The sequence below is a fragment of the Cornus florida genome, unplaced genomic scaffold, assembly GCF_030987335.1.
Source record: "Cornus florida cultivar Cherokee Brave unplaced genomic scaffold, ASM3098733v1 CherokeeBrave_3.0.0_Hap2_Chr08, whole genome shotgun sequence".
NCBI classification, from domain to species: domain Eukaryota; kingdom Viridiplantae; phylum Streptophyta; class Magnoliopsida; order Cornales; family Cornaceae; genus Cornus; species Cornus florida.
The window spans coordinates 4795912-4813392 of record NW_026775578.1 but is presented as its reverse complement, the minus strand read 5'-3'; the positions used below and the strand labels follow the sequence as shown (position 1 = coordinate 4813392).

Genomic DNA, 17481 nt, shown 5'->3' with positions numbered 1-17481 from the left:
AGTATATGCCTTCTAAATGATGATGTGAGAAGTATGGTTGAAGTAGAGTCAACAAAATGGAGACACCCTAGTTGTATATCATGTGACAAATAAATATCAAATAAATTAAAATAAAAATTTTACAAGTAAATTTGTTATAGAGTAATTAGAAGAGATAATATTAAAATAATATGGTCATGTATTCATATATAATGACCAATGGCGTTATATGTTTTTTTTTTTTTTACTTTACTTTTTCAAATTGAATTGTGAGTTATAAGAGCAAAAGGACAATTAAATTTCTTACCAAGAAAAATAAAATAAAATATACTTGTATAGTGTAGATTATGCACAGGTTAGAAAAAAAAGAACGATTGTTTGTCTAAAAAAATAAAGGAGAGAGGTGAATCAAAACATATATGGATAAAGTATTTAACAATAATTTTAAAAAACTAAATATTATAGGAGATAAAAATGTTTAATTGAAAAGAATAGAAAAAAATAATTTAAACTCTATCATATTGAAATAAAAGTAAGGATGATAAATCATGTTTGAAGTGTGGCCAAGGAGATAATACATAAAACATGGTCCATTCAACTTAAAAGATTATAAATATTATTTGTTAAATAAAATTTTAAATGACAATTTTTTTTTTGTTAATCGATTATACCCATATTATACACATTTTTGTTATATATGCTCACAAACTTTATCACTCTTACAAAAGTGTCCGGACAACCCTCATTTTTTTATTATTATTATATTTTAAGGTTAAAAAAAAAAAAAAAAAAAAAAAAAAAAAAAAAAAACCACTGGAATAATACCGCACTTGCAAATTTTTTAAATAATATTACCAATTAACTAAATTTTGATAATTAATTGTGATATTCCAAGATTATCTAAATAAATAGCGTTCATGTATAATGCATGACGACGCTCACATTTTTACAGTTTTACTAACCGACCGACCCATCTTTCCTTAGCATACAAATACCCCCGGAACTCCGCACTCAGTCTCCTTCAGCTTGTCCAAGGTGGAATTCTCAAGCTTCCCTCCTAAGGTACGTGTAACGCCACATTCCAATTTTCTCATCAGATCAACAATTTCGTTTTCATAATAAAACCCTAGGTTTCGATTAACGCGATGAAATCAAGAAATTTTTTATTTGATGTGCAATTTATTCGTTAGATTTCAAATTCTTGTGTTATTTTCGATTTAATTATTGTTTTTTATATACAGGAATTAGATCGTCTAAGGCTGCGGCTACTATTTCAATTAGCAAGAGAGTGACGAAGAAGATTGCGATCTCAATCACCATGAATTCAAGAAGGTTAGTACTACAGTTTCTTTTGCCTAATTTTATTAATTAAAGTTTCTTGCGTCAAATTTCATGCGCATACATGTATATTATATAGATATATACGCGTGTGTGTGTATATATATATATATATATATATATCTGTGTGTATGCAATATTATCGTCTTTATGATGTTTGATTTTATATCAGAGGATTTATGAATGCATCAGAGTTCGGATTTACATACTTTGTCTCTATTCTTTCAAATATTGTGTGCATTGTTGAAAATTGTGCTTATAAGTTATATTATAGGCACAAATTCAGAATATGTGTGTGTGGATTTTTTCATATTTCTTATTTTAAGCATATGAAATGCGCAGTATATGCAATTTAGAATGGTATGTTTTAGCGAGTCTTAGTTGATTCTCCAAATGTTTTAAGTTTTCAAACAATTGTTGCATTTCTTTGATATTAGTCTTGTCTTGGATTATGGAATGGTATGTGGAGAGCTTATTCATGAGGTTTGACTTGCGACTATAGGACGAGGCTAGAAGTTGCAATTTAAAATTTTTTTTTAATACTTATATTTACAAATTGAAAAATTATTGGGAGTCCAAATTGGATTCTCCATCACTGCTCTTGCAAATTTCATCAGATTATGCTTGAAATCCGTGGTTTACAGGCCCACCACTATATGAGAAATCATTTTTTACATCATGCAAATGCAACAATTTATGACTGTCCATGTAGTCCCATAGGTCCTGAAGCATGTTCAATGTAAAATAAAATTTAGGAGGTCAGTTCAGTCTTTGTGGATTCTTAAAAAAGATAAATAAATTGCGCAGGATGTCCTTGAAAGTACTCTCCCAGGAAAAATGCCTCTCCACGTTTACTGATATTTTGATACGAATATTTATAGATTTCATTTTGTACATACAGTATGGTGCTTTATCTAACTTCATTTTTTCTTTATTAATGATATTATGCAGCATATAGAATATCTAGAGTTTCACCCTTGCTTAGTGGTTGTACTAGAACCTGTCAAAATCACATTCTTTATATTGACTACTGTCCTTTTTGTTTTCCTTTATCTAACCTTGTTGATCGAGTATAATTTCAATGTGGTACTTCCACACCTTCATATTCCCTTGATTCAGTTAGGGCCTGTTTGGGCGTCACCTTTAATCCTTATGGACGCTATCATTTTTTATGTTGCATTCAAATGTATAAACCTATCATCTTGAATGAATTGATTTGCAACAGTGGTATAACAAAATGATTTAAAGATATGATAACTTTCCTAAAATTATTGGATGTTCTTATAGTTAATAGCTTTATTCAGGATGATGAATTATTGCTTTGGAACCTATATAAAAAGCAAATGGATCCTTTTTTTCCTCAGTAGGTTAATGCTGAGCCCTAAAAGAGTTGCCTCTACTTCTGTCTAGTATGTTTGTTTTTACAATTTTCACTTCAGCCAAAAAATATCTTATCTTCTATCTGGACTGATAAGTTTATTTATGTTTCTTGTAGATTTTGATTTGATTTCTTAAAAGTTTAAAAGATGCTTTAATGTTACACATGATCCTTGCTTTCCATTTCTAACACATTTGTCGTCACTTACACAAACGCACACTGGTTGTTTTTATTACCGACCAGTCGACCACATAATGTATGCATTGGTCTTTATACAACTTATAACCAGCATACTGTGAATCTGCGATGCACAAGTAGAATGCTAAATATTTAAGAAATTAGAAAGATCCAAAGTAGAATGAAGTTGCTGTATATGAAACAAGATCCCCTCATTCGATACCCTGTTGGTTTATGATGTTATTACATGATATCTGGAAATAAAAGAAAAGGATATTAAAAGTCCTGTATACTATTCTATGACATTATCACTTGATATCTGGATATAAGAGAAAAAGGATATTAAAAGTCCATTACTGTTTTCCACATGCTGGTGCCACTAAGAACACATGCACAATGCTTGCTTTTGTCAAATGAAAAAAAATCTGCTGAAGTTTCTCAGTTTCATCGGTTGCCTTAATCTCAATAGTGGAAGCTTAAGATTTGATGTATGATGCACCTGTACATATATCATCTTAATTGTCAGTCACTCATCCTATTTTGTGTTTTTTTTTTTTTTTTTTTTTCTGCGTGACAAGATGACAAATACGTTTACATCTTTGATTTTATCAAAGATTATAGTAATATTATTTGTGCAAGTTTATTATATGCAAGATTTGATATGCGTATCTTTAAATACCTGGATAGAAACAAACTTTCACTAGAAGTTCTCCTTAATTCACTGGTAAGTATTTGTTTTTAGAATCGGGATTATTATCTTTGTAGTGATGCAGACTCCATTCTATTAGTTTTAAATTTCTGTCGTTTTTTCTTTTTTGAGAGGAGAAGAGATACTTCCACCTCTTGGCTTGGCATATATTCCCACTGAAAGGAAAGCGAACTTGTATTCTTTATTTCTGGCTCCTAGTATTAGCACTTCAAATAATATTCTTTGAGTGCAGGGACTACCGTAACAGTAGAGTTGCTCTCTTTGATGGCATTGAGGAGGGTGGTATAAGGGCCTCCACTTCTTATTCCTCCCATGAAATTGATGAGCAAAGCAATGATAGAGCAGTGGATGGGTTGCAAGATAGAGTGAATCTCCTGAAAAGAGTAAGTTGTACCCTGGACTGGAAACTCGACCATTTATACAATATCGCAGTTTTTGATTGGTCTACATGTTCTTATTTAGTAATTTACCGAATGGATAATATTCTTGTAATGTTTTGATATAGTGAAGTTCATGCTCTTTCTGATTGCTTAATAGGTGAGTAAAATGAAGGAAGAAAATGGGAAATAGTTTAATTTTGGTTTGGAATCCCATGTAAATATTTAATATTCAGCTTGTATCCTCCATCTGAGTCATTTAATTCTTTCCTTCTTAATGGGGATGGGAGGTGCTACAATTCTTTATATTTTATTCAAAGCATGTTCCCACCAATTGACAATTTTTTTACTAAAATTAAAAAATTGGGTGAGAACGAATGATAAAATCACTACAGTAGTCTTATGCTTGGTGAACTTTTTTTTTTTAATGCACATCACTGTAACAGTTGACAGGTGATATACATGAGGAAGTGGAGTCCCATAACCGTATGCTGGATAGAATGGTGTGTATTTATCACATGTAAATGCCACATTCTGTATTATCGTTCTTATTATGATGACAATGGGTTGCATTGGTTGTGCTTTATCATTTAGGGGAACGATATGGATTCATCACGGGGAGTCTTATCAGGAACTATGGATAAATTCAAGATGGTATCTAAAGCAGATGACCTCTGTTCTAGTATTTTAATTTTATTTTCTTGCACACTTTATTTACCCTGGTGTTTGCTGAGTATGTGCTTGCTTTACTTAGGTATTTGAGACCAAATCGAGCCGGAGAATGTTTACGCTTGTGGCATCATTTGTGGTCATTTTCCTGGTTATATACTATCTCACTCGGTAAATAGTTTTATGAATGGAGATAATCTGCTGGTTTATGCTTCTTGAACTGGGGAAATTTTTTCACTTTGTTCCTGTGGTCAATATCAGCACCTTCCTGTAAGATATTTTGGTATCTGAGTTTGTATAAAGATATATTGATGCACCAGAGATTTTTGTGTGTGGAATTGATTGCATTTGCCTAATGATCGCACTCTGCCTGAATTAACAGCCATGTTCCTGGTTTGTCTTCATGGTTCTATAGTCTCTCCGTCATGAATGTCAATTTCTCAGTAGAAAACATCACTAGGGTGACAAATATATATATGCCTTGGCCAATTGAAAGATTATTTTCTTTCTTGATAGACAGACAGTCATGAAACATGTATCACCTAGATTGCAACGTCCACCATTAAATCATAATTAAGAGATTAAATTCTTCCAGATTTTCCAATTGAAAGAATTTTTTCTTTCTTGATGGGTGAAATATAAAAAACAATTTTCCAATTCAAAGTTGCTGTTGGGAACCTAGTGAAATTTATTGAAGGGTAGAAAGATTAGTCACCGAGAAAAGCTCGCAAAACTGTGAATAAGAAAGCTGAATGCACAACGGAATATGTCTACCCTTATAAAGGATTCCCAATAGGTTGACAGGCTCGTCCCCGACATCTTGGTGAGGTATTTTTGCTAAAGAAAACAATGCCGATTTATCCAAATGAATGGTCTGCCCTATTGCTCATTTGATGCGTGCTATCGTATAGTAAGAATAAGCCAGTGCTTCCGACCGCTCCCTCACCTTCGCTGCTGAAATTTGACATTACTTTTTTGTCCCTTCTTTTTCACACCAGACAGCTGACTACCATGCCTAAACTCCATTGTTATCTATTATTTTAGGTGTCTAGTTTTCAACTGTTTTTCAATATTCACAAAAATTTGAGTCGTCCTTTTCTTAGAACATTGAATACACACAATGCCTTCTGCTAACTAGGGTTTTTTTTCAGGCAAGAAATAACATGATCTGCAAATTGCAATGATTATAAATATCCAATTTCAACAACCAAAAAAAGGTTATGGGATAGGCGGTCTTCTTAATATATGAACACATGCATTTTACTAAAAAAAGCTAACTTAAAAATCTATTACCAGAAAATGATGTAGTTTGTCAAAATACCTGCCTTCATTGAAAATGTAAGAGTCTTTTTTGCATATAAACTCCAAAAATTTGTGAACAACACACACAAGTGTGTACAGTATCACAAATCTATAAAAATATAGAACCTTGTACATATATATGGAATAAAATTGAGTTTTACGGATCTTGACCAAGCCGGAGCTCCAAATCTAATCCATCTTCTTGAATCGCACCTCGATTCCTCTTTTCATCATGATCTTCTGGGTGCCAGGAATCAAATTGCAAACTCAAACCCGTCTGCCAATTCAACTCTCCTAACGAATTCAAGCTGTGGGGGTTTTGATCATTAATGGCATGGTGATGGTGTGTGTGTGAAAAAGGCTTGGTACCTGATACAGATGATGATGGAAAACATGTCTGATAACTGATTTGTTGCGCATTGTTGTTCGGTGCAGAAGAATAATAATGCAGTGGATAGCTTGAAATTGGCAGCTGGTAGAAAATTGGATTCGCGTAATAATTGTCTTCTTCAATTTTAGTTGAATTGAAGATGCTGCAGGAAGAAGGTGTAACAATATTATTATTCTTGGCTCTATCTTTCCTATGGATATTCATGTGTCCACCCAAGGCCTGCGCATTAGTGAAGCCACGCCTGCAAAAGATGCAGTCATAGGATTTACCTGCTGCACTACTACCGATCTCCCCATCTTTGAATTCGTTCTCTTGTTCGTCATCAACCTCTTGATCACTCCAGTTCATCGACTCTTCTCGATTACCAGCTGATGATTCCATAACTAATCTGACACGTTCTTCAGTTTTGTTTTGAGCTAGAGAGAGATATAGAGAGGGAGTGATCGAGGAGGAGGAGGATATGCAAATGGCCACATAGACAATATTAATATATATATATATTGTCCCCGGCAAGACTCAAACTCTTCGAGAGGGATGAGATCATACCATTTGGACTAATACACATTTATTATATATATATATATAATATTATTGTGAGCTGAGTGATCGAGGGTGTGGGAAAGGTAGACAAGGTCTTTGGTGCTGACAGAATGATTTCTGTTAATTAGCTATAGCAGCCGGCTGCTGGTGGGGATGTAGATTTAGTATAGATAGATACTTAGTTGTATTTATATAATCTCTTTTCCTTCGACCTATTACAAATCTTGTTGCTTTCGTCTAGGTTTATTTCCTTAACGCCTTCTTCATTTTGTCATCTCTCCCCCACACATATATAATTTATTATATAATGTGACTCCTACTCCTAATAAACCTTTTCTCACATGGTTCTATCGGGCTTTGTTTGGTTAAGATGACCACAGATCACGGTGTACATGTTCCCTAGCTGCGTGTATATATATGGTGGTGTGCATATATATATATACACTTGTATATAGATCATCTTCCGACTCCTCCCATCTGATATAGCATTATGGATCTATATATGTTTAACATTATTTTTGTTGAATATTAATTACATTTTGATGGACATGTATGTATTTTAAGATCATATGAAAAAAGAAATGTGTTACTATTTTGGGTTGACTACGGTGGGTTTAGTAGTTCATAGTTCATAGTTGTTATTATTAAAGTGGTAGAATGATGATAGAGGAAGCAACTCAAAAGCAAGGCGAAAGTTGTAGGAAGCTTCCTAAATGAGTTGGAAAATGGCAAACAGTAAGCATTTTTGTAGCTTATATTTGTCCTACAACGGACCTACAATTATTTTTGAATAATAATGTAATAAGGGTCATTTATTCACGTCAGGTCTGAATAAAAAAATGATTAGGTATAAATAGGTGGGTATGTAATATTATTTAATAGTTTGAACTTTTAGGTAAATAGGCAAGCGCTTACCCGTTACAATTGCTATCAAAGCCATACCTAATCATTGATCCAGTGTCACGCCAAACGCCCAGCTCGAAAAGTGTCCAGGTGAGCATCCCGGATAGGCAGGGTGGCAGGTGGCCCAAATCACAACGAGAGCGTTGCAAGTTTGAGCGGGGAAGAATGTAACAAGGCTCAATTGTCCCAAGTCGGATTCAGATGAGAAAGTGATTGAGTACAAAAGGATGGATATGTAACAATTTGAACTTTTAGATAAATGAACAAGCGGCCACCCGTTACATATGTCCACTAAAAAAATAAAAATAAAAAGCTACACTAATTAATTTAGTGAAGTCCACTAATGTTTTATTAAAATTGCTTAAAAAATTATAAAAATGGTCATTAATTATCCAGTGTGGTGGTTGTTACTCGAGGGTGCTAGGAAGTTTCTTCTAAATTACATAGATGTGATTTGGTTAAATAAATAAGACTATGGTAGAAGAAAAATAATTGGAGGACATTTGACTCCTTATGCAATATAAATGTGCATTGACAATGATTCAATCTTTCCATCATTTAAATAAATTACAAAATTAGTATTGTGAGGAAAAGGGATATCTCATTTGATCCATTTTAGCTGCTCCATATGCGCTTGTTACACATATTTTTAGATCGATTATATATATAGCAAATTAGCAATAAGAGCTCCCTCTCTTGCAGGCCAAGCAAAGTGTTTCATTAAACTAAGCTTGGTTTAACACAGTTCACTAACACATCAGTTAGTACAATAAACTGAGCTCAAGTTTTACGTCCTTCACCCGTGAAAGTCACTCCACACTAATTGGACTATGTTCGCAGCTCTAATTCATATAAAATTATTTGCACATAAAAAAAATCGATTTTGAGACTAATATTTCATGAAGCACGATATTCGATCTTTGTCTTTTTTAACTAAACTAACCCAAAGATATATTTAAGGTGAATTAATTTTGAAAATGTGCATGGTCAAGGATGTTGTAAGAAAAAGAGATTAGCTTTATGGGTTATGGACGATGACAACATTGGACATGTACAATTAAATTATTTATTAGCATAAATTGTTGCCTTCAGTAATTATCATGGTTTTAGGTCTAGTTGAAAAGGATTTCAAGAAATCTCCTATGCGAAAAGATACTTATGAATGTAAAAATGAATTTCCTATTTTACTACTAAAATTGAAGCCATACAATTTATGGGCTTTTTTTTTTTTATAAAAAAAATTGAATTCTAGTTTGAAAATGAGGGGTGCACAAAAATTCGGTGAAACCGAAAATCCAAACCGGATTGAACTAAACCGGACAGTTTGGTTCAGTCATGGTTCAAAATTTACGAAATTATAAAAATACGGTTTGATCATGATTTGAGATCCTTTAAGACCGAAACGGTAAGTTATATATATATATATATATATTAAATTAGACATATAATATCATATCATTCTACAATGTTGTTAGTTTTTTGAATTGTGGTGTTTGTTGTTGAATTAATAGTTTTAAATTTATTAGACTATTAGCAGTTCTGAAGGTGTTCACTAATTTATTTCAGTTCAAAAAGTGACAGAAAAGAATGAATACATTAGCAATTTTGAATGTATTAAATGAATGCATTAGTTGTTGGTTAACTTTGTTTATTGTTGTGTATTTGGATTTTGAAATATTAATATTTCTATAATAGGAAAAGAAAAAGAAAAAAAGAAAGAGGAACCATGGAAATGAACCGAACTGAACTAATGTTTCACGGTTTGGTTTGGTTCCTTTGGTAAAATGGTTTGGTTTGGTTCTAGATTTTTTAAAACCGTTATAAATAGTTTGGTTCCAAAAAACTCTAGAATTTTTATTTTTGTAAATTATCATTGGCAGCAAAACGAGGCCTTAAGACTACAAATCATTTTATTAAATAAATTCGTGGGGTCAAATTTTTTTTATTTTTTATTTTTCCTTTCTTGACGAGGAATGTAAGATGACTTCAACTCACTTTGAAAGATAGACTTTGACTGTTTAGAGCCCAGTCCATATTTCATAAATAATTTTGGGACCCTGACCATCGGGTCAGTCAAAAAGTGGACCCACATCAGATGGGCTTCTCTGACCAGACGGGTTACAATTTTAGTTGAAACGACTTTGACTGATTTAGTCCATATAATTCACTTATTGGGCCTAATCAATTAACAAACTCCCTAGTTTTTTGTTTTATTATTATATTTTTTTTCGGGTCTAGAATTTGCAATGAAATTACTTTCCCACTAGTTTGAAGGAGTGTTTTTAACTCAATTACTCATACTGACAATTGAATCTTGAACCAAATATTTAGGCCAGGGTCAACCGTCTAGTAGTGTGCCAATTAGTAAAAGGAAGTGTTCGAATAAGGAGGACGCAAGTCCTTTGGGCTTGAAATAGCCCAACAATATATATAATACATACAGAGTACATGCATAGATTCATCAAGAATTGTGTTCTCACCGGGTGTATTTATCAATCAAATGCACTTACCTCTACTATAAAAATAGGGTTTTATTTATTTATTTAATGTCAATTCCATAGGCACCTTAGGATTTTAGGGGAGAGAAATGCCCATGATCTCACAATTTCAATAGTTAGATTTATAGATCACTTACAAGATTCAAAGGCTGAACATGCATGATCGCAAGTATGTAAAAAGAATCGAGTGAATAAAAAGTAAATAGCAGCGCGAATAGAGAGCGAAATTATTTCATGGTTGGTGGTAGATGGAGATGTAAGCTGATCGACTTACTTTATCCCATATCTCATCTCTTTCACCAAAACAGCACTTGGGCAAGTTGTCATCTATCCTCCAAATGTCTTTATTTGCCTTTCAATTATCACCCATTGCGTGGGAAGAAGCCGCTTTGAAGTTTGAAGTTAAAAAGAGACGAGAGTGTCTGCATATATATATATATATAGATGTGTGTGTGAATTGAGTCTTCTTGTATAATGGTTCTGAATTGACCAGTTTCCAGCTAGTTAAGGAAAGGCTATCATGGCACTGACACATTGACAGCCCAACATTGTTGGGAACATGCAAAGTATCAGATGTTGGGAAATACAAATATCCCATATCGCAGAGACCAAAATACCATTCGAATTATTTGACAAGACAAAAGTACCAATACTACTACTAGTAAAAAATATTTGTATGTACAATTGGATCCTGGACAGACAACAAATTAATGATTTATAGACATGTCTTTGGTATTCCTTCCAATGGCATCCCATGAAGACTTACAGTCTTCTTCTTTTTATTCATGAATACAATTTTAATGAGCAGAGAGGCAATAATTATTAGATAGTCCAACCACTGACCACTTCATGTTACAGTCTAATCAAAACTCTTATTGAACTCTTTTACGTTCATTTCTTTTAATGGTAAAGTGAGATCCTAGATGAAATGTAGGACCTAAGGTTTAACCTTATATTAACCTTTTTAATTACACTCGTCATATATACACTTTGATGTGACTTATATCCAACTGTCTGAAGATAAATATATACATGTACACATGAATTGCACTCTTAGAAATGAAGATATATATATATATATATATGACTTCTCCTTGCTAAAATTTTATTAAATAAAAACCATGCATACTCCCTTTTATATCTGCAATTTAAATACCGTATTTTTCTTCCCATAAGAAAAGGTAGTTGGCATTAATTCATTATTAATTGAGAACAATAGCAGGAGATCGAGGACTCCAATCAATTCATTTTCATTTTAAAGTCATGTCACATTTATAAGCTAACTATTTAAGAGACACCATTCATGAACAAACTGAATATATTAACTTTCCCTTAAAAGAAATTCATCATAGTAGATGAGATGCAAAAAAAAAAAAATTACAATAACCAATTAAACAAAAGAGAGGAAATTAACGATTAATTTTCTCATGGAATGTAATCTAAGTTCAATCGGATCATCTCACAGCTCGCTAGATCCACTTTTAGGGTCGATTCAACATTCTCAAGCCACTCTCCTAATTAATTCTCTGTACTATTGTCAAGAAACCAGAGAAAATGAAAAGAAAATTCTTGGGGTTGAAGATGTTGATCTCTAATTAATTCTTCTTTTTTACCTGCACTTTTCTAGTAGCAAATGAATCATCATAGTCAATAGAAAGAAAAGAAAGAAAAAAAGTAGCTAATACCCAAGTCGAAGCTCCAAATCCAAATCCTCTTTCGCAGCATCTTGAATCAAACCTATGTTGAGGTCCAAGTCCAACTGAACAATAGTACTACTACTACTGATATCCCTTTTCTTCAAAACCCTAAATTCATCTTGTTGTGCAAAACCAGACTTCAACTTATTGTCTCCTGATCCAACCCCAAGAAAAGCTCCCATGTTCATCTTCTTTCGCATATCCCGGCGCGGAGGACTCAAAGCATCACAGACAGAATGCACCGCCTTTTCTACATGCTTTGTGGAGGCTGAAGTAGTACTTGGTGAAGAGAAGCAATTAGTGATGAGAGAGGGAGATTTTTTAAGGGAGGAGCCACAGATCAGGTATGGCGCCAAGAAACTCCTGGCAGGAGGTAAGCTGAGTGACAAATTAGGGTTAGGGCTAGAGTTAGCAATAGGAGAATCGAGCCAAGAAGGTGAAAGTCTCAACTTGGCCTTTTCTCTCCTATGAATATTCATGTGACCCCCAAGGGCTTGAGCAGACTTTAATTCTTTGTTGCAAAAGCTGCATTTGTAGTCCCTTTGAGGCCATGGATACCCACTTTTACAATCTTTATTTAAGCTCAAGTTGGTGCACTCCCATGTGTCTTTCAATTTATTACTCTCACTGCTCAAATTCACTCTCTCCATTTATGTATATATATATATATATATATATATATAGACTTATGGTAATTAACAAGATCAAAACAACAAGAACAACTAGTCTATATATAAGCTCAAAAAGAGAGATCGAGAGAGAGAATGTGTTGTGGATGAAGACCTTGAAATGGGGTATATATATATATATATATATTCAGAGGAAGTGATGAGGAAATTTGTACTGATTATAAGGTGGGATTGTAGTGGAGTTTTGTATTGGGTGTGTGTATAAGTACTTAGTGCATGCAGAGCAGATGTTTGTTACTATATTTGGAAGTTATTTGGTCAATGTATTATTGAAGCTTGGCCTTCAGGGTGGTTGCTTTTTGCCAAAACCAGGTTGCGCGTTTTAAAACTAGAGATATTATTTGCTGCAACTGTAAATTAGACTGACTGCGAGGTCAATTCCGCATTTACTAAAAGGGTAAATTAGACTGACTGCCCCAAAAGTTTGGTTAAATTACACATACCTAGAGTGCTTGGATTTTATTACTTTGATTACCTCTTAAATTTGGTGGGTGTGCCAAACCACACTCCCTGTTGTTAATAAAAATTTAAAAATGACTAAGTTGTCATTTTCTTCTGTTAAAATATTTCAATAACCTTATGTTTTGACATGAAATAATAAAAAATAACATGAAATGCAAAATATAAATTTTTATACAATTTCATATTATTAAATTTTACAAAAATAATATTTTTTTTGTTAATGACATTTGATTACTTTTTTTTTAATGACAAAAATATACTCTTCCACAAATGCTTAATGGTAATGCAAAAAATATAGCAATGTTTTTGGAAAACAAAATTTTGTTTTTTTAAAAGATTTTTTTTTTTCATTTTAATTTAAATTTAAAAAAATAAATATATAATTAGGGTAAGAAAATGATCCCAAATTTTTATAGACATGAAATACACACACTTATTGGGCGGTCTGAGTTTTCATAGTTACAAACCAAGCAAGTCCTGAGTTTTCAGAAAATTGAATCAGGCAGAATTTTTTGTACTGTTTTCAATTTTTTGAGAGCAGAAAACTGTTTCCAAGGTTACAAACCAAACAAGCCCTAAGGATTCCTTTGGTTTGTGAATAATTTTTTATTTCTGAAAATCAAAACATATATTGTATACAAATTTGTTTGGTTGATTGCTTTTTAAAAATCTACTTTATAAAAATTCAGTTAAGGGTGGGTTATTTTTATAGAGCTGGTACAAAATAAACCCTCCAAAAAAAACATAAATGGTTATAAATTAATTCATTATGTCTTTTGATAGGACCCCAAATAATAGTAATAATAATAATAATAATAATAATAATAATAAGGAACCGAAAAAAAAAGTTCTCTCATCCAACCAGGACAGACCCAGGAAATTGGGTAAGGGGGGCAAAAGTGAAAAGTTTTTATAATTTTAGGAGGGCAACATTAAAATTTCATTGATATATAATTATAATATGAAAAAATTCATAGTATTTAGTGTTGCAAAATTTTGATGTAACAGAGATGTGATACTATTTGTAGAATGCAATTGGTATATATTTTACCTCTATATATATATATATATATATATAACGTTGGCAGAAATTCGGAAAGTAAACTTTTCAGATCTTGCTTTCGAACCGCACTTCTAATCTAAATGGTGCGCATGTTATAGATACACGTATTCTAAAAAAAAATTATATATATATATATATATATAGATATATATATATAGAAGGTTAATCAAAGCACATTGTCAACATTGTCCATAAGCATTTGTAGTTACTTTGACATACTTAACATTACACATTATTTAGCATATTCACGGCATATTCCATGACATGAATACTATGAATATTTGGTTTAAAAAAAAAAAAATACTATGAATATTGTGCATGAAAAATAATTGCAATAGCTACATTAATGAATGTAGCAAAGGAACAATAAGACATGTACAATAGCTACATTAATATTGTAGCATGAGAGCAATAAGACACATAGAAGCTTCCGCAAAAGGATTCAGAATAAACAAACAAATTATTTTCCTAAGCCATGCGTAGAGACACATACATGATAATATATAATTTTTGTTAGAATCTTGAAAATGTCCCCAATTTATTGAGAGAAAACACAACAACATAACTTTTCATTAATTCGAATGGAAAGTATTTCTCTTTTCCTAAAGTTAGATTGTTGGATTTAAGGACTTATATTTATTATTTAATAGAGTCAAAGTCATAATGTCTCGAAAAATTAAAATTGACCAAAATGATAACGTGATATGAAAAAATACTATTCCACTTTTGTCTTGAGTGTAGTAGATGTATCACTTTTATACACATAGGTAGTACTTTTTGTGCACACGAGTACTCTTTTTTTTTTTCTTTTCTTTTTTTTACTTTTTATTTCCTCCTTACAAAAGGTAGTACCTGATGACATAGTTCACACAAAATATACACACACACACGAACATGCACAAAAAGTATTACTTATATGCAAATAATATCTCTATGCTCACGATAAAAGTAATTCCTAAAAATAATAAAAACAGTTTGAGCAAATGGTACTGCCCGCTCGAGAATAACACTCAAAAATATTGTGAATGTATTCTCAACTGGGATGCATACATTGGTAAGTAACTCATTAAATCCTGTAACTTTTTTTTTTATTTTTTATCAGAAGCAAAACATACAAATCCTGTAATTGCTAAGCTTGATTATCATATTCGTTAGCTGTCATTTCATGAATGAATGATTCTATTTATATAGTTCCGTACATTAATAAATTTTCATAAAATGTAATGCTTCTGTAAAAGCTTTCGTTTATTTATTTATTTTTACAGGTAGTGAATAAAAAAAAAAAAAAAAATTTAAAATTGAAAGGCAATAGATAGTAGACGCGTGCTAAATTGATAACACCTTAACACGAAATGAAATAAATGAGTTTGGGTTTATTTTAAATAGGTTTTGGTCATAAACGAGTTCGACACGATTAATTCGTTTAATTAATGGTGTCGTATTAAAATTGAGAAATTCAACACGTATAATCTGTTTAGACCTGTTTAACTAAGAGTTTCATATTAATATCACTCACATAATTCATTACCTCTTTAGACCCAATTATTATAAATAACTGGGTCATTCCAACATAAGCCCTAATAAAAATATATATTAATTCTTTAATTAATGTATATTTTTTATAATATTTTTTATTTGATTGAGTATTATAAATAATCTAAATAATATAATGTTCGGTTTTGTAAATATTTTATTAAACAGGTTAACATGTCTGACCCGTTTAATAAAGAAGTCAGGTTAGTGTTGAGGGTTCTTGATACGATTATTAAATAGGTCGGGTTAGTGTTGATTTCTTCAGTAAAAGACCCTTATATTGACACCAAACAATTATGATATACGAATACGAATTGCCACGAATATTATTTCTTTTAAAAAATGATCCCAATTCCCAAATTAAAATTATTAAAAAGGCCCTAAGCGTTTTTTGGCCTACTCCTTTACCGCGTTTTTTTGCCAACTCCTTTACCCTGCTCCTCCTGGGCCGAATAGACAACCCAGTTTATAGCACAAGAATTTCATACTATAAATAAATTAACACCCACTGTCAGCTTGGGCCAAAAAGATGTTTCAGCCCAAGCATTGTAATACTCAATTTAATACTCCAACCAGCCGTGATACCTATCAACTCCAAACTCCAACATGTTTTGGGAAAAGAATTTTTTAATTTGAAAGAAAAATATAGTACAAAAATTGTGAGAAGAGTTTTTGTTGTAGTTGTTTTTCGAAATTTAGCATTGAAATTTTTAAAAAAAAAAAAAAAAACTAACGTTAATACAATATAAAGGCTATTACAATTAGAGGCTTTAAAAGAAATGACGTTCAAATGCAAAATCAAAAGGAAGAGTAGATAACTACACATATACAAGCAATGGATTATATAACAACAGTCATCATTGAACAACAGACTGTTCCCAAAGTTTGAAGCATACCAGCTTCTTTCCTTTGTAGAGGGGAGTTCGCGTCTAACGAGCAAAGAATAAAGATTTCCAAGCGTGAGATGATAGATAGGATTTTCTATAAACTACACTAAAGAACAAGAGAGGTTACGTGTTTACTGTATTAGTTTTCTCCAATATCTAAGTATAGTTGTCGCTTTCTCTCCAATCCATTATAAGATCCATATGCAACAAAGCTTACAAATAGAACTAAATGAGTTAAAACAAGTTTTTCATGCCATTAGCGTTTCAAACACAAATATTTATTTTGTCATGCTAGAAACAACTGTTCAATATAAGCATGAAGACATTTGTAACTGTAATTTTGTTGGGAAGTAACCAATATCTCAGAATGCAAATTCACAAAGCTTACAAATAAAACCACTTAATTAAAATGAAGTACCTTTCACACCAAGAGGTTTCAAACACAATATTTTATCTCTGGTCATGTTAGAAACAATGAAGGCATTTGCTTCCAAACCCTCAAATCCAATTTTGTAATTTACATAAGATTATACTCATTTGTCATTCTAGCACATTAATGATGAGAATTGAGTAAAAGTACTCACCCGGTTTTCTGTACATTCCTTTACCCTCTCTCCTTAATCCACAACCCAGTTTATAACCCAAGAATTTCATACTACAAACTTTACAAATGCAGCTTGGGCCTAGCAGACATTTCAGCCCAATAATTTTAATACTCCATCCAGTTTAGTGATAAGCGGCCCAATCTACTTGAACTTGAACATCCACACCGTCTTCTCCTAGTCTGATGTAGAATTTTATGACTTTGGTTGATTTTGATAATAATTTTTTAATTCCGAAAATCAAAAAAAAAAAAAATTAAAATTTTTGTTTGATTAACACTTTCTGA

At 32.1% G+C, this 17481-nt stretch overlaps 3 protein-coding genes across 4 annotated transcripts; 1 reads left to right on the top strand and 2 right to left on the bottom strand.

Moving 5' to 3' along the window:
• Window positions 1-912: 912 nt before the first annotated feature.
• Window positions 913-4983, top strand: LOC132269021 (bet1-like SNARE 1-1). 2 transcript variants are annotated; one of them, XM_059770003.1, is made up of 6 exons: window positions 914-1041; window positions 1221-1311; window positions 3814-3964; window positions 4405-4461; window positions 4553-4612; window positions 4713-4983. In XM_059770003.1, the coding sequence occupies exons 2-6, from the start codon at window positions 1298-1300 to the stop codon at window positions 4800-4802; spliced, it is 372 nt and encodes a 123-aa protein (XP_059625986.1). In that variant the 5' UTR covers window positions 914-1041; window positions 1221-1297; the 3' UTR covers window positions 4803-4983. The 2 variants fall into 2 exon arrangements, with proteins under 2 accessions (XP_059625988.1, XP_059625986.1); XM_059770005.1 differs by lacking the exon at window positions 4405-4461 and having other exon boundaries at window positions 913-1041.
• A 970-nt stretch (window positions 4984-5953) lies between these two features.
• LOC132268347 (transcriptional regulator SUPERMAN-like) lies at window positions 5954-7026 on the bottom strand. The gene has a single exon (XM_059769204.1). It carries the CDS (start codon window positions 6699-6701, stop codon window positions 6087-6089), a length of 615 nt encoding a protein of 204 aa, XP_059625187.1. The 5' UTR covers window positions 6702-7026; the 3' UTR covers window positions 5954-6086.
• A 4913-nt stretch (window positions 7027-11939) lies between these two features.
• On the bottom strand, window positions 11940-12608 carry LOC132269612 (transcriptional regulator SUPERMAN-like). Its single transcript, XM_059770868.1, has one exon. It carries the CDS (start codon window positions 12606-12608, stop codon window positions 11940-11942), a length of 669 nt encoding a protein of 222 aa, XP_059626851.1.
• Window positions 12609-17481: the final 4873 nt, after the last annotated feature.